The sequence below is a fragment of the Talpa occidentalis genome, unplaced genomic scaffold, assembly GCF_014898055.3.
Source record: "Talpa occidentalis isolate TD23 unplaced genomic scaffold, MPIMG_talOcc4v2.1 talOcc4.6, whole genome shotgun sequence".
Classification (NCBI taxonomy): domain Eukaryota; kingdom Metazoa; phylum Chordata; class Mammalia; order Eulipotyphla; family Talpidae; genus Talpa; species Talpa occidentalis.
This window is the reverse complement of record NW_023604972.1, coordinates 112,252,784-112,275,662: the sequence shown is the minus strand read 5'-3', so window position 1 is coordinate 112,275,662 and position 22,879 is coordinate 112,252,784. Positions and strand designations below refer to the sequence as shown.

Here is a 22,879-nt window from a genome sequence, read left to right as displayed (position 1 = left end):
AGCATTTTAGAGTTTCTTCTCATGTACTGTGTTCTGTTGGCCACAGGTCTCCCCACCCCCAACCACCTGCTAGAGTTACTGTCCTCTCCTCAGCATCCCAGCCAGGGAGAGCACTCCCGCTGGGATGAGCAGTAGTCACTTTTCTCACGTGCTTGTGCTTTGTTTCCCAAAGTTCAACTTTGAAATTAGAAAGAGGAAAAAAAATCATATAAGGAAACCACATCCTTTGTACACTCTGTATATATAGAGTCAGTCAAGAACTGAAAACAGGTTTCCTCCTTGATGTGGGGACCCTGCCATGATGAGGAACTCCTGCACTGTTCCAGCATTCTCTCTCTGGGCTGCCATTTTTCTCCTGTTAATTCCTGAAGGTAAGACTGATGCTCGTCATTTCTGTTATAAACCATTGAGCAAACAGCAAACTTTCATGACCTTTTGTCAATGTTAGCTAAATGTTCTAAGAGGAGAGTTTTTACCCTGGTCTTTCTTGGATTATATGTATATATTTTAGAAGAGAATATATATATATATATTTTTAGAAGGGAAATATATATATAATTTTAGAAGGGAAAACATCCTTATTCCTTTTTTTTATCATATCTTTACAAAAGATAATAGAACCACCAGTGCATATGCTGTCAAGCTATAGGTTAAAAACTGCCAGAAAGGAAAAACAAGCAAACATAAAGCTCTCAAGGTAGGAGAACAAACAGTACCTTTCAAGGAAGGAATAGTGGTGCCTCACCCCTATTTGCTGCAAAAAGGCATAGATAGTTTTAAAGACAAAACAAATTTGACCCAGGCACCCAAAACAAATCAGGGATGATTCAAATCTTTATAAGTGTTTCTCCCGGCTAGTGTGTCCTTGGAAATACACTAGGGCATTTGGAATGTCCCACGTCAATTCTCTGGAAGTGCTGTGGTATTTTATATTAAGCCTATTCCTTGGTGTCCTAAGCAGTGACCGGCATGTCTGGTTCTGTGATATACATGCGTCAGTATGAAAGGCTGCAAAACACCTGTCATTGTCACTAGAAGGAAAATGAGGATTTTTAAAAACCTTCTAAGAAGTGAGGACTACTCTGAGGGTGGACTGACAAGTGTGGAGCAGTCAAGGGCTTTCCTCAAGGATCCGGAGGTGGGAGGGACAGACAAGTGCTGATATCACAGATTCTTAGATAGGAATTGCCTCATTTATCTCAAACCTAAAAAGGAGAATATTTTTAAGTAACTTTAACGTTAAAAAAATATATGGTTGCAGGACATTCAGTGAAAAAAGGGTGGGCGTATTAGAAGTATGACATAGTATGACTATTATTGTCATGGTAAATCCTCCAAAAGGTAAAAACAGAGGATTCTAAAATCCAATCAGATTTCTTCTTCAAAGGAAACAACAAAAGCAACTTGTCCTGCTTCACTTGGTTTTCTGTGGTCATGCAGAGCAAAATGGACCCAGAAAGAGTATAGACACAACAGGGCAACATTTGTTGCTTTGACCCAAGCCTGCTGCACATCAGAATAATCTGGAGGATTTTTTTTAAATACTAGCCCCTGTCCTGGAAATCCAATTTATTTTGATACTGCATGGAAACCAAGAGTTGTTAGTTTTAATATCTAAACCTTGATCCCTGGCCCATTTAAGAGTGGTTGATTGTGGGAAATATAGCTGGTGAATACATATATACATGTATGTATTCACCAAACACAGGACTTTGCATAAAGGAGTATTCTATTGAATTTATAGTTTCTGCAGCCCAGAACATCTAAAGATGCACCTTTAGAATCTATCTCACAGAATTCACCTCAAGAAAAAATGTGAGGCGGGTGAAGTTCTCTTGGTTTATCTGTTCTCACCCCTCTATTTCTGAGCCTAGAATTCTAATTCCTTTCTGGAAATTAGAGCCGCTGTAGCCACTCTCACACTCAGCAAGTTTTATTAAGACTTCTGCATCATTTACATCTTATTATGAATTTGTGAGTTGGCTCTAATAATGGAGTAGCAGGACCTGTGCCCTATTTAATGGACCGGGAGTCTCAGTCAACATACAGGCGGATGGATACAATACACAATATACATGTTTTAGGAGTGATGCCGGCGTGTGTAACAACTGCCGCTGCTTTACCACAAGATCTTGTCTCGTGAAACCGTAGAAAGGAATTCACAGACCCTTTGAAGTAAGTAAGCAGAGAGAGACAAATCTTGTCTTTAGAAGAAGAGTTTATTTAGGAAGAAAAGAGACAAAGAAGAAAGACTCCCAGGTATAAAGTACCTGGGAGGGGCCAAGATGAGCCGGTACGGGATATTACGTTGGCAATATATACTTTTTCTCCCCCATTATGTTCAAATTTCACTCTCTCTCCCTGATTGGTTAACTCCCAGAGGGTCTCACACTAAGTAAGTGGAGAAATTTCACATTCCTTATCTAACAGCTTTCTCTTTCCCCATTTGTTGCATCTTTATCTTTCTGGCCCAGTCCTCTGGATGGGCATCCCTGCTTTGAAGTTAAACAGCTGTCCTTCTAAGTTGTCCATAAATTAAACCACTCTCCATTTCTCCAATCTCTGCCTCCCTTTACCACCTGAAGAAAACCAGGACTAGCATTAACAATGTTGTCCTTGGTACTGGGATGTTTGTTTTTCCTCGTGGAATTGGTTACTTTCCCTTGGTTGTCCTTATATCTGAAGCCTCCCTAAATTCTTCAAAGGTCCCCTTCTACACTGTCCCTGAAACTGCCTAATAACCCTTGCCCTGTGTCTCAGGAGGATCCCAGAACATCTGGTACAGGAAAGGTGGAAGCTGAGAGCATATTCAAAAGGCACATATTCCTTTCAGCCAGCGTGGATGCTGTGCCCTGTTTAGGGCTTATGAGCCTCTAAAAATGAATCAGTACTTCTGGTCTATCATCACGATCTAACATCTAATTTCAGTCAGGCTGTTATAGAGCAACCCCGATATTAAACGGGTTCCTGGCTGTGGGTCCTCACCCGCGCGCTTTAAAAGGACTTATGAATACTCTACTACAGACACACGCAAAAGGGTTAATAAAAGGTTTATTTACAAGAGAAAAAGAAATAAGGAAAATGTACAACTCAGGGAGAAAATAGGGAAATAAAGTCTTTAATGTGTCCTACCCGATCCGATGACCTGGAAACCCAAAGTCACTCTCAGAGCTTCCCGGACGCTGCGAGCTGGCGGAGAGCCAAAATGGGGCATCCCCAAAGCCCACGTGTCTGCCTTTTGTATCCACCTGGCTGCTTAACCCCACCCTCCAGTCCCAGCCACCTTCCCTTTGGTGGTGATGGGATTTGGAGTTCCCAGTGTCTTTGGCTTTGACCTGGGGTGGGGGTGGAGTCCACAAAGCCTGTATGGAATTTGCTTTGGGACATCCTTTTCCCCCTAACAAGGCGACTATAGGGTAAGGTAAAAGTATCAGGCTTTTCTGCCCTCCCCCCATTAGGATAGATGAGGGAACCCTGTGGTCCTGAATGCACGCCTGATGGTGGGCACCTGGAGTGGGTACACCTGGGCTGAGAGACTGAGTTTATAAGGGCGGCATCACGGGGATGCCAGCAGAAGCCAAGAAGGAATGGAAGCAGGAAAGCAGAGAAGCAGACAGAACACAAGAGAAGGCCAGAAAGCCCAGATAGAGTGAAGACTTGCTGGGGGCTGGGAGGCCTGCCATCCTCCTGGCCCCCCAGCACCCCTGCCTGCCATGTGCCTGGTTAATCTAAATAAAAAGCCTGCAAAAGCCACTGAAGGCTCCAGGACTCTCTCCTCTTTTACCCGGTCTGCATGGGATCATAAAAGGTCCTGCTCCGTGTCATTCCTTCCCCTACAGTGACATTCTCTCCTTATAGCATCATTCTGCCTCCCTCCCATTACCTCATCAGAAAGGCCCTAAATCCAGGTCCCTAGAAGTGGCTGGATCTGGAGAACGGAGGTGAACATCAGGTGGAGTTCTCCCAATATAGCATGCTACTCTCTAATGCCAAAGTTCTCATGAGTAGGGTCACAGTAAAAGGTGCTAAGAACAGTTTGTAAACTGTTTTTATAAGAGCTTGAGGGAAAACGCCAGCTCTCGGACATCTAAAGCCTCTGCTTCCCCAGATTAATACTCAACCAGAAATGGGTGGAAGGGACTCAAGGGTGTCACTGTTGTGGTTTGAGTTAGTGCGGGGTCCTTCGGTTCACTCTGGGAAGCTTTCACCAGAGCTTTCCTTTCAGTGTCACGCAGTGAGTTTTCCAGCGAGTTTCTCCACGAGACAGAGACGGTAGTTATATTTAAAGGGCAGGTTTATTAGGGAAAGGGACTGAAAAGTAAAGTACTTGCTTAGACACAAGCTGGTAAAGTACTTGCTTAGACACAAGCGGGTAAAGCACTTGCTTAGACACAAGCCAGCAGGAAGCGCCGCCCCTCTGTGGGGGTAGCCTTAGGTTTTATCAGCTTCTTTTGGTAGGGAGGGGTTCAGCTTTGTGAGTCTTCAGATGGTTGCTAATTTTGGGTAACTATGTTGAATTTGAAAGGGATGGGAGATTCTTCAATGGGCTCAATCTCCATATCTTCACCTTTGGGGGTCTGTTGGGCTCAATCTCCATATCTTTACCCTTGGGCATGTGCTCTAGACACTCCCTACAGCAGTCAGCCTAAGGATTAGAGTCTGCACCTATGGATACTAGGGTCCTCTGGGCCTAAGGATAACAGTTTCTGCAACTTTGTCAATGGTTATGCTAATCTCTTCTACCCCCACCTCCTTGTGTGAGCCAGGTTTCTGATCCTGTGGCACCTCCTTTTTTTATTTTTTCTTAAAGATTTATTTATTTATTTATTTATTTATTTATTTATACAAGCACTGAGCACAGTCAGAAGTGCGGGAGGGTGAGAGAATTCACCAGAGCCAGAGCAGGGAACAAAAAAGGCAGACTGACGAAGTACACTGCTGAGGGGAGCAGCGGGCACAGCAGGAGAGGTCTGCACATCATGTGGGCTCCTCATCAGCAGCCGGGGATCCAACCAGCGCTGCAGAGGCTGCGGGCAGCTTCGAAGCCCAGCGCTCAACCACTGCACCACCAGGGGAGGACCTGGTGCCTCCTTTTTTTAGTTTGTTTTTTTTTTCTATTCCTGTCCTCCATCATCATCATCACCAGGATCTCCTGTAGCAGTTGTTGCTGGTATAGAGCAAGGCACAGCTCTCTGTCCTTTGCAAATCTTGGGGTCTGAGGTCAGTTGTTGTGATGTTGTAGGGTAAGGAAAAATGCCAGGCTTTTCTGCCCTCCCGCCATCAGGATAGATGATGGGTCCTTGCGGTCCTGAGTGCATGCCTGATGGCGGGCACCTGGAATAGGGTATGGGCAGAAGTAGATGGGATTCACCTGGGCTAAGACTGTGCTTTTAAGGGCGGCGTCACGGGGACGCTAGTAGAAGTTGAAAGAGAAGCCAAGAACGAATGGAAGCAGAGAGAGAAGCAAGAGAAGCAGAAGCCAAGAGAAGGCCGGAGAGCCCAGAGTGAAGACCTGCTGGGGGCTGGGAGGCCTGCCAGCCTCCTGGACCCCCAGCGCCCCTGCCTGCCGTGTACCTGGTAATCCCAATAAAAAGCCTGCAAAACCACTGAGGACTCTGACTCCTCCTTTACCCGGTCTGCTGGATCATAGAAAACCTGCACTGTGTCCATTCCTGTCCCTACAGATATATTTCCAGCCTGTTAATATACCGCTTCTGTGAGCAGAACGGGGTGCCTTCTCACACAGCCAAGCAAGAGTAGGATTTGTACTCAGATATCTTGGCGGGGAGGATAGGAGAGAAGTTTTCTCATCAATCTTTCCCTTCAACCTGGAAAAGTAGGTCTGGCCTTAGAAACATGGCTTTAATGGAGCTCTTTGGGGCAGGCACTGATAGAATTTGCCATTTTCTTTTTAACAGATTTCTGTGAAAAAATCATTGGAGGACGTGATGTGAAACCTCATTCAAGACCCTACATGGTTCTACTTAAAAGAAATAAAAGGATTTGTGCTGGGGCCTTGATCGAAAAAGAATGGGTATTGACTGCAGCTCACTGTAACAAGTAAGTGCTTGAGTTTTAAAAAGAATTTGAGACATTCTGAATTAGGTGAATACTAATAAAAAGTGTAAATCCTTGTAAAGTGTCAGGAGGCTTATGTGTATCTTCACAACACTGAAATCTTTGGGAGCTTGCTTCATTCACCCCAGCAGGGTTGGCCCCAATGAATAGACTGATGAGGACCCACAATGAGCCCCCACCAGTTCCTCCTCTAGGTCTCCTTTAGAACCACCTGGTCTAGGTGCTGCAAGGCTTTGCCTCTTGTCCTGACTCTTAATTGAGTAGAATTAGCAGGGAAGTGTAAAATTTTCTATGTCCCCTCAGGCAATTGAGCACAACAGTCACATAGAGAAAACTTGATTCAAATGCTTTGCTGTTTCCCTGAGTAAACACCTCTCACATCTTTAGCCTTCTCTTAACCCCTGTCAACCACTACCTTCAAATTCCTTCCAAGTATGGTCTTTTCCCATTACCTAAATCAAGTTTCCTGGACTGTTCAATAGGGTAGTCACTATTGTTGCATTGCCAACACCACATTGACAAAAGGGAGTCAAGGAGCAAGCTGCACAGTGCAGGATGCTGTAGAAAGCAAGATCCTGACTTTTTATTGATAGGCTAATCATAAAGCATCAATTATGCTGGGTGGGAGAACAAAGAGAAGGAGGGGGTAAAAACTGAGAACGTGCTTATCTCATCCAGGGTTTCAGGGGGCTGTGAGTCTGCTGACCATGTATTGATAATCCATATTGTATTGGAAATCATACTCCAGGTTCCCATCCATGGCTCCAGTCTTATTAACAAGGCGTTCCATTTATCAGTCTCCAGGATATAAGGCCAAACATCAGTCAGTAGCCTCTATGGCATTCCCAGTTGTACCTCATTATGCATATCCTTGGTCCCAGGGTGAACAAGCTTTCTGCTCTTGATTGTTTTGAAAGGCATCTTATAGAGTCTGGTATACTACATTCCTTTGGGTCAGATAAATAAATGACCAAGCCGTTCTCGCCTTTTATTGGAGGGCATAATACTGGGTACTAAAATCATGGCTGAGCAGGCTGTTTAAATCTAGCAGGCCCACAATTATGTAAACTTACATGTTTCTATGTAAATTTACATTAATTAAAGTTAAATAAAATTGCAAGTTTACTTCCTCAGTCACATTAGTCACATTTCAAATCCTCAGTAGGCATATGTGGCTAGTGGATACCATACAGGACAGTGTAGTTTTTTTGGGACATTTCATCATGAAAGTGTGCTGTGCTGAAAACACTGTTCTACTGTCTTAAGTGAAACTAATATCAGCTGGTATATGGAAAAGTATCCATGTGAATGATAACAGCCTTCATTAGTTCATCAGAGAGTATGTTGATTTTGTTAAGCAAAATGAACCTTTCAGCATGGAGTTAAAAAAAAGAAGGCATCCTGGGCCCCTTCTTCAGGCCACCACTCCCCCAACATACATACATTCTATGTCATGCAAATTGGGTGCCACCCCTCCACTCAGTAATCTATTTCTCAAAGTTTTCCTATCTATCTAAGATAAACATGTTATTCTCTCACACAGTTCCCTTCTTTGCTTTATTTTTTCTTAAGTTTTTTTTATTTATGCTTACAAGAGCTGTGGTACAGGTCAGAGATGCAAGGGGTGAGAGGATTCACCAGAGACAGAGTGGGGAACAGAACAGGCAGACTGACTGAAATACACTGCTGAGGGGAGCAGCAGGTGAGACAGGAGAGGTCTGCTGCACCACATGGGTTTCTCCCTGGCCAGCCAGGGATTGAACTTGTGCTGCAGAGCCTGCAGATTGCTTCATAGTGTGGTGCTTAACCCCTTGCACCACCAGGAAGGCCCCCTTCTTTGCTTTACTCTAAAACTATCATGTACGTTTTGCTTCTATCTCTAGTCTATTGAGAACTTTTCCTGTACTCTGCGACTTGATTCTCTTATCAGTGCTAAAACTCCATCAGAGATCTCAAGACTTGGCTTAGCTGTCTTGGAGAGTTCTCTTAACATTTGTTTTTCAGTGAACCTGGTTTAGCTTGTAAAAGTAAGCAGGTGATGATGATGACAACAACTATGATATGGTGAAAATATATAAGCATCTTACTTTTTATTCTCTAATATACTTCATAGCTGGTATATTTACATATGGGACAACGGAGATCAATATATAACATGTTCAGCTCCTGATTAAAAGAGTAAACACAATTAATAGTGTTGTGACTGTTTTCAGGATGAAGTACGTCATTCTTGGGGTTCACTCAATAAAAAATACAAAAAAAGAAAATCAACAGATAATACAAATTAAAAAAATGTTTCCCTATTCACGTTATGATGGAAAAACACTTGAGAATGATATTCAACTTGTACAAGTATGTACCTTTGACTGTCTTCTTTTTTTTTGTTTTTTGTTTTGTTTTTTAAAGATGTATTTAGTTATACATACAAGAACTGGGGTACAGGCCAGATGCGCGGGGTGAGAGGATTCACCAGAGACAGAGTGGAGAACAGAACAGGCAGACTGAAACACACTGCTGAGGGGAGCAGTGGGCGAGCAAGAGAGGTCTGCTGCACATTGTTTGTTGCTCCCTGGCTAGCTGGGGATCGAACTTGTGCTTCAGAGGCTGCGGATTGCTTCATAGTGTGGTGCTTAACCCCTTGCACCACCAGGGAGGCCCTGACTGTCTTCTTTAAAGTCATAGAACCCCCCACAATCTGACATGGGAACCTTTCCTCGGTTGTGATATTGTTATGACAGGAGTTTGTCAGGTAACCAGACAGCACTCAGAGAGGGAGAGGGAAGTTATTTACTTCGGAGGGCTTTACACCGGCAGGCCCAGAGATCTCTCTCCAAAGTCTGAGCTCCCAGCAATTAGGTAACAGAGTATTTATTGCCTAAAGCAAGGGGTACAGTCAGCTGGGATGCATGAATCAGGCGTGTGGCCTTGAGAGTGTTTATCAGTTGTTCCCTGAAACTTTCAGTCTACAGCCTATGTCCCAACTTCAGCTCATCAACAGGTCAGCCTGACATTTTCCACTTCAGTATCATACAGACCACAACTACAAAGGGAAACCCTGAGGGTTGGACTAGCATTTAAGCAAATATGTGAATATTTTAATTCATTCTGTTAACTCTTTCTTCTAATCATCCAACAGTTGAGGAAAAGGGCAACAATAAATGAAAACGTTACTACCCTTCCATTACCCAGTTTAACTAAAAATGGGAATGATGTGAAACCAAACACCCAGTGCCAAGTTGCAGGCTGGGGGAAGATTAGTAACGAAGGGTCTTCATCAGACACTCTGAAAGAAGTCAGTGTCACCATCATTGACAGAAAAATCTGCAGTAATAAAGATCACTATAATAATGATCCTGTGATTGGACGGAATATGATTTGTGCTGGAAACAGGAAGGGTGGAAAGGACTCATGTGAGGTAAGTACAATAAGATCTCATGTTTCAGCTGCTGGAGTAAGTCATGCAGACAGAGAAAAAGTACGATCCTGCTTTACCTTGTTGTGGCGTGTCTTCTGTAGAGTTCTAGTGCTTCCATAGAGTTCTAGTGGAAAATGTTTGATAAAACCCAAGTCAAATAAATTCATATTCTCAACTCAGGTGAGTTCATGAAAAATAACAAGTTTACCTCTAGTGCTAGGTCTTCTATGTTTTATATCAAAAACCACTTAGAAGTGACTTTTTCTTCTTTTCTCATATTAATGTATGGAGATCAAAACTTGCAAATATGTAGCACTCAGAAGAGTTGAAGTCAGGGTTCCATTAGACCCTTTGGTACCCTTTTCTTATCACAGCACCTCCCAATAATCCCTCTGCCATGTGACTGGGCAATTGCTTTTCATTCCTAGGTACTGGGCTAGACCCCATCACTTTGTAGAGCCAAACTCAATGCCAGGAGACAACTTCCAAGCATGGCCCATGCCAGAAAACGTGCACGCCCTCACACCCCAGTCCCCCGAGAAGGGAGGGCAGGACCCTACTTAAGATGAGAGTAGAAGAAACACTCCCATCTCTAAGCTCAGTACTGACTTTGCTCCATTGTCAAAAACTCCTTAGAGTGTCCTCTGAAAAGGATTTGCAGTGTGCACAGCATTGGGGTCACCAGAGATTGGGAGATTCAGAGGCCTCTGACTTCGCCGGGAGCTTATCGATAAGCTTCAGCAGAATTTTAATGACTTTTTTCTTAGGAAGGACAGACAAATCCCAGGAAAAGATGGCATTTGTCTTCCGTACCCTTCCATTTTCTCTCCTTTGCCCTCCCTCATCTGTTTTTGCCCTTCTAACACCACTCTGAGTGAGGGATTCAAAGGATGGGGATCCCTGAGTGAGGCCCTTGGTTTATCACGGAGAAAAATTTTTATTGAATTTCCCATTCAGCAAACACAGCAAGTTTTAATAAAGAAAAAGACATAAACAAAAACAGTCAAAGGCTGCATTTTTAAAGGATAGGTCCATTAGGGAAAAGAGAAGGGGGTGGAAGAAAGGCCCTGCATAGACACAGGAGGGCAGTCATAGGACAAGACCTGCGTTTTGCCAGGTCTGGGGTAGTTTTATATAGTGTTCCTTGAGGTTTCGGGAAGTGGTAGAAAAGGGGGGTAGAGTCATTCCTTTGTGGAATTTCACCTATCATGTCTAAGTCCTGGTTGGGTTCATCTGTAAGGACTGGTGTTTCTTTGTATAATGAACAAGACTGCATATCCACACCTCTGGTCTGTGCCTTCAGATTTCCATAGCCAGTTTAGAGACTCTTTAATCATCTGAACCCCCACCTCTAGTTTTGTTCCTTGTGAAGCTTCCATCACACATTTTCTACTCTGAGCTCCCATCGTGAGCACCCAAGGACCCCGACACTCGGGCCTTTGCAGCCCACACGCAGCATCCCGAGGCCTCCACAGCATGCCAAGATGTCTGTCCGCTCCCCACCAGCCTCCCTTGCCATCCAAACCTAGCTGTCCTGCCCATTCTCTCAATGCCCAAGACACCTCTGAATTGGCTCTTGATGAAATTAGATCTAAGGACTGATTCTGAGAGTGTCAGGCACTGCATTAGACAGGGGAAAGAAATACACCTGTTCAAGTGGACCCAGGGTTCTCACATGGCTCTTGATTTCACACACGTGTAAGACTAACTTTTGCCTGCAAAGGGAGCTTCCCACAGCCCTCACATCACCAGGAAGGGGAAGATGGGTAGATTTACACTGCACAGCTCTGCACACAGGCCTCGGAGGCCCTCCATCCAGCTCCACCCGCCTTCCCCAAAGCTGGGGCACTGAGGGACAAAGCCAGACTTGAGTTCTCACATACAGTTAGAGATGCGATTCTAGAGTTCCCTGACAGAATATGCGGTCACACAAGAGGTGGCACGTTCTGGGAGAAAAAAGCCAACTTATGAATAACTGAAGCCTCTAGGTGTGGAGTCAGCTCTGATGTGTAATCACTGATTTCTGAGCCTTTCCATCCAGCATCAGCTGCTCAAAGAAACTTAGGGAGTAGGTTCTAGGTATTGGAGATGGTGAAGGCAAAGTTTACGCTGGTGCTGGGGGTTTTGGAAGATAACTACCTGCTGGGGATGCTTGAAAATATGGTTTTTACTCTTTGCCTTTTGCCCCATCTACATTTGGCCATTTTACCCCTTGAGTTACTAAGCATTTTAAGAAATGACAAACAGGTGGGTCATCTTTCTAAAATGGAGGATCAATATCAAAATCAGTGGCTAGTGTAAACAATAAATATTTTATTTCTCTTTTCACTAGTTTATAAATGAATCAAGTTTATTCCCAAACATTTCTGTTTTTTTAAGCTGTAATTTTCAATTGGTCAAGGTGTCTATTAAGTTTCAACTAAGTTTTAACTTCACATTTAATGAAATTTCTGCCATCCTGCTAATGGTCATGTTCCATGCTAATTCCCCATCACCCCTCTTGTGTTTCCCCAGGGAGACTCTGGCAGTCCTTTGATATGCAAGGGTGAGCTCAGAGGCATCACTTCCCATGGCGCCAAAGGGAAATGTGGAGATCCTCGCTTCCCTGGCATCTATACTCTTCTCTCACAGAAGCACATCGACTGGATAAACACGACTATGGAAAGATCAGTTTAGATCATTCTGTTTCATTTCATTTACTGTCACTTTTTGATCTTATATATAAAGTCACTTCCTATGACCATGCCTGTCTCTTTGCACTCACTGTAGTAGGCAGGTACCACCTGCAATATGGGGCAGGATAATACAGTCACCTGGAGGATAACGCAAGGGAGCAATTAAGGGACCGATGTCATGGATGTCGTTCCGGAGTTATGTGACTTACAAAGTTACTTATCCACAAATTCCAGAAGGAGTGACACTAAGGTCAGGTCTGTCTAGTAACAAACACAGTTAGAACTCATCATTTCTGTGGAAACACAGCCAGTCTGGAGCATGCGGGTTAAAGAAAATGAGGTGACACTTCCAAGGCCATTGTTCCACATCAACACCTGCTATTCATACTTACATGCAAGACCCTGAGTCTATGTGAGAAATAGGAACAGGAAATGCCTTGAGCATTTTCTAAAGGCAAGTAAGTGAATAGTAGGTATTAAAATTTAAGGGGCTATAAAAGATGCACATGGCCAGACAAGAAAATGATGCACCAAAAAGTCAGCCTCTTATCTCAGTTGTTCCTATTTAAGCCCTGGATTATCTGGATGATTCCTTGGTTCTCCTTGTTGCTGAGCCTGGGCAGGTCCAACACGGTTACAGTGGCTGCCATCCCATACTAAGAAGTGGGTATTGAATAGTGGCTGAAAGCTTGTTTTGAAAAAAGTCCTGTGAAGAAGTGGGGTGATTCTGATAGAGTTCAGATGATGGGATTCAGTGCATAGGATTCTTGGATCCTTTTCAGAAAGATTTCAGCAGATGTCCCCATTCATCAGCACATGGCAAGTTTATTGAGGTATGGTGAACAAGGAAGGAGAGACGTCTGCACAGACACTCCGGGGCAGTTGTGAAGAACAAGAGCTGCATTTTACCAGGGCAAGGGAAAAACATTATTTTATAATGTTCTTTGATAGAATTATTGTGGAAATTATGGCCTGGGGTCAGGTTGGGTTGGTCTTCTAAGATTGATAATCATCTCTGCCCCACCTCTGGCTGATAATCTTTTCTGATCCCACCTTTGATTCCTGGAAACTTCCATAGCCAGGTTTAGTCTGAGATTTATTAATCATCCTTACCCTCACCTCTGGTGTCTGGGGAAGTGGCAGATTGTGTCCCCTACAACACAGACCAAGGGGTACCCTGGGACAGGCAAACTTGCAGGCTCTAAAAGGTCCTGCCATCTGTGTGCACAAATACAATGGAGACTCTTAGCTTAAAAATATTTTAATATGGTTAGTGTGCACAGAAAGAAAAGAAGAAACAGTATTCCAAGTAAAACACCCAAAATTACCCATCCCCTCATAGGCAAATGACCAGCCATTTAGGGGTGGTCCAAAGTGAGATACTGAGGACTGAAAGGTCGAGCAAGTCTTAGGCAAGTCTTGGTAGGGAATCATAGGAAAGGGACAGAAGGGGCCAGGCAAGTCTGGGAGGAGAGAAGCAAAAAAGCAAAGTACAAATCAAGATAAAGGCTGCCACTGCCAGCCTCCCCATGTGTCTGTCACCCACGTGTCTCTTCCAAGTGTCTCTTCCATGTCTCTCCCCCTGTGTCTCCTCCCAGTTCCCCAAGTCCGTGGTGCAAGTCCAAAGTGAATGTGTTTTTACTGTATTGAAAGCATATTAGAGCCAAAGTTGAAAGAGAGGAAAGGATCTCAAATATGCAGAGGCCAATAGAAATATGGGGCGAGAGCTTGGGAGAAAAGTTAAGAAATCTCTGCTACAGATAGTACATGACTATAGCAGGGAAAACACAGCTCTAGCAAGAAAGAGTGGAGTGGGAAGGAGGAGGAGGAAGAGCAAAGAGGAGGTGGGGAGTGTCAAAGACAGCCTCTGGGAAATACAATGAGAGCAGAGCAAACAAAATCACCTAAGGAAGAACAGGCTCTCAAGTCAGGAAAAGCACTTCATCTCATTAGATACTCAACAACCCCATGAAAAAGACAAGGTCAGTGCGGTGACTCTCACTGAGCAAGGAGGAAGCTGGAGCTCAGAGGGACAGAGGCTAGCAGCAGTTCCAAATATAGGCTGTGCCATCCGCGGCAGCAGAACACACTCGGGTCTTATCTGGACTCAAAGCCAAGTGCAGCACTCTGCCTCTGTGGCCTGGAGGAAGAAGGAGAAACAGTTCATGATGCCCGTTATGAGGGCCATGGTTGAGGAGGAGCAAACTAAAGTGTGATCAGAAATCACATCCCAGGATTAGGGATTTTGGGGAAACCTGCCACCTTCAGAGCTGGTGCCCCTACTGTGCCTCTGCTGAGGTAACAGCAGTCAGGGCTGACTGGGAAAGATCCTGAATGGCTGAGGTTTTTTTTTAATGTCTCCTTTTTTTTTTTTTTTTCTCTTTTTTTTTTTTTTTTTTTATAAATTTTATTGTTATATTCCCCATACAATTGCAGCCCCCCCATTCTGACCCCAATCCCTCCCCTCCCGCCCCCACCCCCCTAAAAGTGTCTCTGGTTCATAGTTTTTGTTGATTTTGATTTTCACTTTCTTATAGTTATTCATTTTCCTGGTCCCTTATTTAAGTTTTCTAGATTCCTGCTATGAGTGAGACCATCCGGTATTTTTCTTTTTCTTTTTGGCTTATTTCGCTGAGCATGATCCCTTCCAGCGCCATCCATGTTGCTGCAAATTGCATGTGTTTATCTTTTTTGAATGCTGAGTAATATTCCATGGTATATATGTACCACATCTTCTTGATCCAGTCATCTATTTTTGGGCATTTGGGTTGTTTCCAAAGCTTAGCTATTGTAAACAGTGCTGCTATAAACATAGGGGTGCAGGTGTTCTTTGGAATTGATGTTTCTGTGTCCTTTGGGTAAATACCTAGGAGTGGAATTGCTGGATCATATGGAAGCTCTATGTTTAGTAGGTCCAGAAATCTCCACACAGCTCTCCACAGTGGTTGGACCAGTTTGCACTCCCACCAACAGTGCAGAAGAGTTCCTTTTTCTCCACACCCTCGCCAGCATTTGTTGTTGCTAGTTTTTTTAATATGTGCCATTCTCACTGGTGTAAGATGGTATCTCATGGTAGTTTTGATTTGCATTTCCCTGATGGCAAGTGATGTTGAACATTTTTTCATATGCCTGTTGGCCATTTGCATTTCCTCTTCAGAGAAGTTTCTTTTTAGCTCTTCTGCCCATTTTTGACTGGATTATTTTCTTTGTTGTTGCTGAGTCTCATCAGCTCTTTGCAGATTTTTGTGATCAGTCCTTTATCATTAGTGTTGGGTGCAAAAATGTTCTCCCAGTTGGTGGGGTTTCTCTTTGTTTTTGTTATTGTCTCTTTTGCTGTGCAGAAGCTCTTTAATTTGATGTAGTCCCAGCTGTTTATCTTTGCCTTCACTATCACTGCTTTGGGTGATGTGTCTGTAAAGATGTCTTTGATGTGCAGATCACGTAGTGTTTCGCCTATATTTCCTTCTATATATTTTATGGTTTCAGGTCTTATGTCTAGTTCTTTAATCCATTTTGAGTTGATTTTTGTGTATGGTGTGAGGTAGTGGTCAAGCTTCATTCTTTTGCATGTAGCGACCCAGTTTTCCCAGCACCATTTATTGAACAAACTTTCTTTGCTCCAATGCATAGTCTTTGCTCCTTTGTCAAAGATTAGTTGACCATAAATCTGTGGATTTATTTCTGGATTTTCTATTCGATTCCATTGGTCTGTATGTCTGTTCTTGTTCCAATACCATGCAGTTTTGATGATTATGGCTTTGTAGTATAGTTTGAAGTCTGGGAGTGTAATGCCTCCATTCCCTTCTTTTTTTTTCAGGAGAGCTTTGGCTATTCGGGGTTTTTTGTGATTCCATATGAATTTCATCAATAATTTTTCTATTTCTTTGAAGAATGACATTGAAATTTTGATTGGAATAGCATTGAATCTGTATATTGCTTTTGGAAGGATGGCCATTTTAATAATGTTTATTCTTCCAATCCACGAGCAGGGGATGTCTCTCCATTTCTTTGTGTCTTCTTCTATTTCTTTTAACAGTGTTTTATAGTTTTCTTTGTATAGGTCCTTTATCTCTTTTGTTAGATTTATTCCCAAATATTTGATTTTTTTTGTTTCAATAACAAAAGGGATGGTTTTTTTGATTTCTTCTTCTTCAGATTTATTGTTTGTGTATAGGAAGGCTACTGACTTTTGCATGTTGATTTTGTATCCTGCCACTTTACTGAACTGATTGATGAGTTGAATTAGCTTTTCTGTGGAGTTTTTGGGGTTCTCTATGTATAATATCAATTCGTCTGCAAATAGTGATAGTTTGACTTCTTCTTTTCCTATTTGGATTCCTTGGATGTCTTTCTCTTGTCTTATTGCCCTGGCTAGGACTTCCAGTATTATATTGAAAAGCAGTGGTGAGAGTGGACATCCTTGTCTTGTTCCAGATCTTAATGGAATTGCTTTCAGCTTTTCACCATTGAGAATGATGCTGGCTGTTGGCTTGTCATAGATGGCCTTTATGATGTTGAGGTATGTTCCTTGTATCCCAAGAATTTCAAGGGATTTTATCATGAATGGGTGTTGCACTTTGTCGAAAGCTTTCTCAGCATCTATTGATATTATCATATGGTTTTTATATTTCTTTTTGTTGATGTGTTGGATAACGTTGATTGATTTTCGGATGTTAAACCATCCTTGTGCCCCTGGAATGAATCCTACTTGGTTGTGGTGAATTATCTTATGGATACTCAATGTCTCCTTTCTAGACTATTTCTCTTGGCTGCCAACCAATTACCACAAACTCTGTGAGTTGGAACAATGAAAATGTCTTCTCTCTCTGTTCAGGAGACCAGAAGCCCCAAATCAAGGAGCGCCAGCTACAGCTCCCTCTGGAGATTCGTTCCTTGTCTCATCTAGGCAGCCACTGGCAGTCTTGACTTGCGGCCACATTACCCCTGTCTCGGCCTCTGTGGTCACATCACCTCTTTTTCTGCGTGTCTGTTCTCTTCTGTATGTCTCTTATAAGAGTTTGTGACCCACCTGGATAATCCCGGATAATCTCATTTCAAGTTCCTTAATTAATCAGCAAAGTCCCTTTTTCCAAATAAGGTCACATTCACAGGATCCAGGGGATTGACATGGATCACTTTAGGGAAACTTTCCTAGCCCATGACATGCCATGTAGCCCATACTATTATTATTCTATCTTCCCTAATTTACCCAGGAATTGCCATTTTTCTGTTCCTACCACTCACCCCATTCTTCATATTAGCCCCCAAAAGTCATCCCCTTTGGACCTAGGTTTCAAGAAACAAATCAAATAAATAGATGTATCTTAGCAGGACACACCCACAAAGCATACATGAATTCTTACTTTTGGAATTCTAGAAGCAACACTCCTTTCTTTTATACAACTAATCACTTCCCAAAGAACATTCTGTGAAACAGTTGTTCTATATGAGTTGAATGGGTGTGAAAAATAAAGTGTTTAATGTTCACATTAATTTGGGAGGTCCAGGTTAAGAAAATTAAGCAGGATTCCTTATGTCAGAGTTATTTCTAGACTGCTATGTGCATTATAAATATTTGGGATAAGAAGCTATAATAGGCAGCATTTCTGAAACCAATTTGACCAGAGTCCTTCTGACCTAAGTATCTCAAGCAATTTCAAGTTTTTGGTGGGACAAAGGTGACAATTGTAAATTATCTCTCTGCTGCAGTCAGAAAACTGGAATTTTCCCCAGAGAATCATCACTGTAAAACTTAGCAAAGATGTGACTATGATCTAGAATAATTTTTCAAACTGTTGCCACTACCCAGTATCAAATACAAGAGCTACCTGTATTTTATTGTAGCAACACCATACACAGACACATATGTGTGTTGATGACCATAACAAAGCTTCACAAAATAGTACCAACGTTCTCATTTATTCCATTTTATTTCATTTTTTTAAGGCTGATCTTGATTCATTACATCCAGGACCAAATAGGTCAAACCCAGTTTTTTAAAGATTTATTTATTTATCCAAGAACTGGGGTACAGTCAGAGTTGCAGGAGAGTGAGAGAATTCACCAGAGATAGAATGGGGAGCAGAACAGGCAGACTGACCGAAGACACTGCTGAGGGGAGCAGCAGATGAAGCAGGAGAGGTCTGCTGTGCCATGTGGGTTTCTCCCTGGCTGGCCAGGAATTGAACCTGCACTGCAGAGACTGTGGACAGCTTCACAGTGCAGTGCTCAACATGCTGCCCCACCAGGGAGGCCCTGGAGTCATAATTTTATGAAGAACAGGGTTTTAAGACTTGATTTAATTGGAATGTTACAGAGAAGATTAGCATGGCCCCTGCGCAAGGATGACACGCAAACTCGTGAAGCGTTCCATATTTTTTAGCCAAGCTTTGGAAACAACCCAAATGCCCAAAAATAGATGACTGGATCAAGAAGATGTGGTACATATACACCATGGACTATTACTCAGCATTCAAAAAAGATAAACACATGCAATTTGCAGCAACATGGATGGCGCTGGAAGGGATCATGCTCAGCGAAATAAGCCAGAAAGAAAAAGAAAAATACCAGATGGTCTCACTCATAACAGGAATCTAGAAAACTTAAATAAGGGACCAGAAAAAAGAATAACTGTAAGAAAGTAAAAATCAAGATCAACAAAAAACTATGAACCAGAGACACTCTATGGGGGGTGGGCGGAGGGGAAAGGAGGGATTGGGGTCAAAATAAGGGGGTTGCAATTGTATGGGGAATATAAAAATAAAATTTATAAAAAAAAGACTTGATTTAAACTATTTCTCTAATCTTAGAAGGTCCTCTAATTGAATATATTAGGATTAAAAATATGCAAATGATCAATTCTCATTGCTCCTATGCTCATGCCTGAACCACCAAAGTGGCTTTTCAAGAGCTGCCTGTATTTTATTTACCAAATCACACAGTGTAACAGCTAATGGATATAAAAGCCAAACAGAGGCCCAGCCAGCTTGACAGCAGAAGCTGTACGTCTGTGTTGGTTTTTTTTTTTTTTTTTTTTTTTTTTTTAATTTTTTTTTTTTTTTTTTTTTATAGAGACATGCTTTATTTATTTGTTTGCTGGTTTGTTTTGTTTTGTTTTGTTTTATACATGCACTGGGTACAGTCAGAAGCGCGGGAGGGTGAGAGAATTCACCAGAGCCAGAGCGGGGAGCAGAGCAGGCAGAAGGACTGAAGTACACTGCTGAGGGGAGCAGCGGGCGGCAGGAGAGGTCTGCACGCCATGTGGGACCCTCCTCTGGTGGCCGGGGAGCAGCCGGGGATCGAACCGGCGCCGCAGAGGCCGCGGGCAGCTTCGCAACCCAGCGCTCAACCTCTGCGCCACCGGGGAGGCCCTGTGTTGGTTTTTTTAGTTTTGGTTTTCTGTCTGTCTCCTCTCACATAAGAATAGGCTCCATGAGGACAGGAATATTGTCTGTCTTACTCACCTGTCTATACACCCAGTACTCCAAAAAAGTGCCTGCCACATCATCCATGCACTATCAATTTTAAATGATGAAGAATCTTAGTCCAATTCAGAAGCACTCCATCCATACACCTAAGGTATGGTGGGTATAGGTCTTTTTCTTCAGAAGATATATATGCTTCAGATAACCAGAAGGAGAAACTCTTCCATTCCAGGCATTTCCTGCCAATCACAGGTCATTTTATTATCAGTATATGTCATTTATTCACTCACTTATCAATACTGACCAAAAAATCCACCCGATCTGGCCAAAGCAGGACAGGCCCACATAGTCACGTCACTCTGAGGAGTGCCTTGACCAGTTGCAATCTCCCTTGTCTTTGGTAGCCAAATTAGGGAACAAATCTGTAATAATGACCAAAAAAAAAAAAAATACCAGAATCATGTCCATTTCTGATTCATTATAAATGCGTTTTAAACTTAGTCTAAGTCTGTCTCCACCCATCCTCTAGAGCACAGCCGGGGTTAAGATGAAAGAATAATTACATTAATTCTAGCAACAAAGAACTAAATGTATAAATAGGCTGAAGTGCAATTAAGGTATAAACTTAAATGGACTAATGTCATTGGCCATGGGTAGCCAGACTGCTCTCAAGTTTCACAGTCAAAGCAGTGCCAAGAAAGAAAGGAAATGTGAAAAAAAGAAAACAAATTAAATTCACTTTTCATTTGTACACAAAGAGGTCTTACCAAAAAGTGGCTCAGCTTTTAAGAACTGAAACTCCTGTGGATTCAGGAGATAGACTGAGACATGTTTGGGTCCTGTGCTCTCTCATTAATTATCTTCACAAGATTCTGATCAAAATAAAGGTGAACTTCAGAAGAGACATTTACCTGTGAGTTGGTGGTTGGGGTCTGGATGCTTTTTCCAGTATTTATGTCCAAGATGTGTAAACGTCCATCCTTCAATCCTCCTCCAATAGCAAGAACTGCAGACTGCCAGGGGCACCAATCCATGGCCTTGAAAGTTGCAAATCGTCACATAGGCAGGTCAACTTAGAGAAGGTGAAGTTGCGACTGAGCTGCTCTGTGGTAACTGAAATCCCAGATGTCTGCACCCAGCATAGCTCTCTCTCCTGGGTCTCCAACCAAAGACAGAAGCAACTGCCTCTTCAGAAATTACTTCTTGGAGACTAAATCACTTCTGAAGGAGAAGGCACCTCAACAGGGCTCTTCCTCAAATTATGGTAACAATTCCAAATGTTTTCAACACAGAAAATCCATATAACCAATATAGATGAAAAACTACATTCAACACATTCTAAACAAATGGTGTCGAGAAACTGAATTTCCACATGCGAAAGAATGAAACAATACCACTATCTAACACAAACACAAAAATGAATCTAAAATGGATTAAAGGCTAGATGACGAACTGAACCATAAAAGCCCCAAAACTGGAGAAGCTTAAGAGGGAAAAATGCCTGACTGGCCAACAGCTGCTATCGCCCCAGCAAATTTAGCTTCAGTCGCTGTCTGACTACACTAAAATTATTAGTAATCACGTTCTTAAATACCTGACTTCTAAATTACCTTTTGCCCAAGCTGTCTGGACAAAACTAGAAGCTCCATCATGAGCAGAAGTATACAGAAGTCAAACTCTAAAGGCCATTCCTGCTTTATCAGTTGGTTAGTGGGTGGGGATTGTGAAGAGACTCACACTAGTGATAGTCCTTGCAATTCTCAGGTATTAACTGCCATAAGGCTTGGAGAGAGGTCCCAGGAAATCTCTCTTAGTTCAATACATTGTATTTCTGTCAACAAGGTTCTAAGACAAGTTTGTTTGACTTGGGTTTTTCATATTAGTTACTGATTTTGCTTTACTTTGCTATTTAGTATTTTCTTTGCAGGCAGCATGTTTTACATATATTTTTCCTAGATTTTTTTCAAGTCATTAGTAATGGGAATTTTGATCTAAAATCATTCTCAATGTTTTATAGACATTAAAAACTACATACCAGAGTTATTGGGCCAGCACTCTACAGTAGCAGCAAGAACTATACATTCCATATTATATTAGGAAACTCCAAATAACTTTTTTTTTTTTTAAAGATTTATTTATTTATTTATACAAGCACTGGGTACAGTCAGAAGCGCGGGAGGGTGAGAGATTTCACCAGAGCCAGAGCAGGGAGCAGAGCAGGCAGAAGGACCGAAGTACACTGCTGAGGGGAGCAGCGGGCGGCAGGGGAGGTCTGCCGCCATGTGGGACCCTCCTCTGGTGGCCGGGGAGCAGCCGGGGATCGAACTGGCGCTGCAGAGGCAGCGGGGAGCTTCGCAACCCAGCGCTCAACTGCTGCGCCACCAGGGAGGCCCCAAATAACTTTTAATCTCTCATTCTAATAAATGTGCTTATAGTTATTAAAGTAGAATCATTAGTTATACGAATGATAAATATTCTGGGACTGCTTTGAGGCCAAGAAATCTGTGACACCAAATCATCCAGGAATAAAAGCATGAATTTGTTGGCTAGAATTAAAAAGTTTAAATACAGAGAAATAAGAAATGATTGTACGAGTATGGGAGAGTGTTGATTTAACTCTACAGTCTGCTTTGTCTCCACCTGGTCATGGGTCTCCTTTCGGGTGTGAGCTCATGACCCAGGCCTGACAGGTCAACGTGCCCATCTCTCTGGCAGCAACTATCAACTGAGAAATGAGAACGTGAGCAAAGCAAGCCCAGAGTCCTCACTGGGACTTTTCTACCAGCTAAGAGGAAAGACGGTTTCTTAAGCAGATACCATGTGGGAGAATCGGCATCTGCAGTAGCCAAGAGCCATTAGGCCCACGAAACAGAGTCTGACTGAAGAACGAAACTAAACAAAGACAGGCAGAGCCAAGTGTCAGAGACAGGACTCTACAGATGTTATTTAAGGCCCTAGTCCCAGCCAATATTTGCAACAGTTGAATATACCTAACTCCTCAAATGATAAGGAAAAATATATATGTGTGTGTGTGTGTGTGTGTGTGTGAGTTGTTGTTGTTATTTTTCCTTAAGCTCAAGCTTAACTTTGCTTTCAATCACCTTCTACCAAAATACCTGACACTCGGGCTGTCTTCCAGGAATGTGATGGCAAAATCCAAAACAAACTCTAAGAAAGAAAATCTCAAACTCTAGGGCCTCCCCTTGTGGCGCAGGCAGTTGAGCGCAGCGCTGTGAAGCTGTCCACAACCTTTGCAGCGCTAGTTCAATCCTGGCCAGCTGGCGAGG

The 22,879-nt window shown here is 42.7% G+C and overlaps 2 protein-coding genes and 1 non-coding gene across 4 annotated transcripts in view; 2 read left to right on the top strand and 1 right to left on the bottom strand.

Annotated features, from left to right (window-relative positions):
- The first annotated feature begins 283 nt into the window (after nt 1-283).
- On the top strand, nt 284-12,228 carry LOC119260590 (granzyme A-like). 2 transcript variants are annotated; one of them, XM_037529559.2, is made up of 5 exons: nt 284-371; nt 5,919-6,060; nt 8,292-8,430; nt 9,215-9,493; nt 12,008-12,228. In XM_037529559.2, the coding sequence occupies exons 1-5, from the start codon at nt 299-301 to the stop codon at nt 12,167-12,169; spliced, it is 795 nt and encodes a 264-aa protein (XP_037385456.2). In that variant the 5' UTR covers nt 284-298; the 3' UTR covers nt 12,170-12,228. The 2 variants fall into 2 exon arrangements, with proteins under 2 accessions (XP_037385456.2, XP_054544182.1); XM_054688207.1 differs by lacking the exon at nt 284-371 and adding an exon at nt 5,208-5,220.
- A 1,845-nt stretch (nt 12,229-14,073) lies between these two features.
- The window catches only part of CDC20B (cell division cycle 20B), a 37,798-nt gene continuing 28,992 nt past the window's right edge, over nt 14,074-22,879 (bottom strand). Inside the window, exons 10-12 of the mRNA XM_037529780.2 lie at nt 20,504-20,629; nt 19,897-20,014; nt 14,074-14,308 (exon numbers count right to left, since the gene is read on the bottom strand). Coding sequence (XP_037385677.1) covers nt 14,208-14,308; nt 19,897-20,014; nt 20,504-20,629 — 345 coding nt within the window. The 3' untranslated portion in view covers nt 14,074-14,207. The remainder of the gene's footprint in view (nt 14,309-19,896; nt 20,015-20,503; nt 20,630-22,879) is intronic.
- On the top strand, nt 18,436-18,547 carry LOC119261475 (U6 spliceosomal RNA). Its single transcript, XR_005129020.1, has one exon. It is a non-coding gene; the product is annotated as a U6 spliceosomal RNA (small nuclear RNA).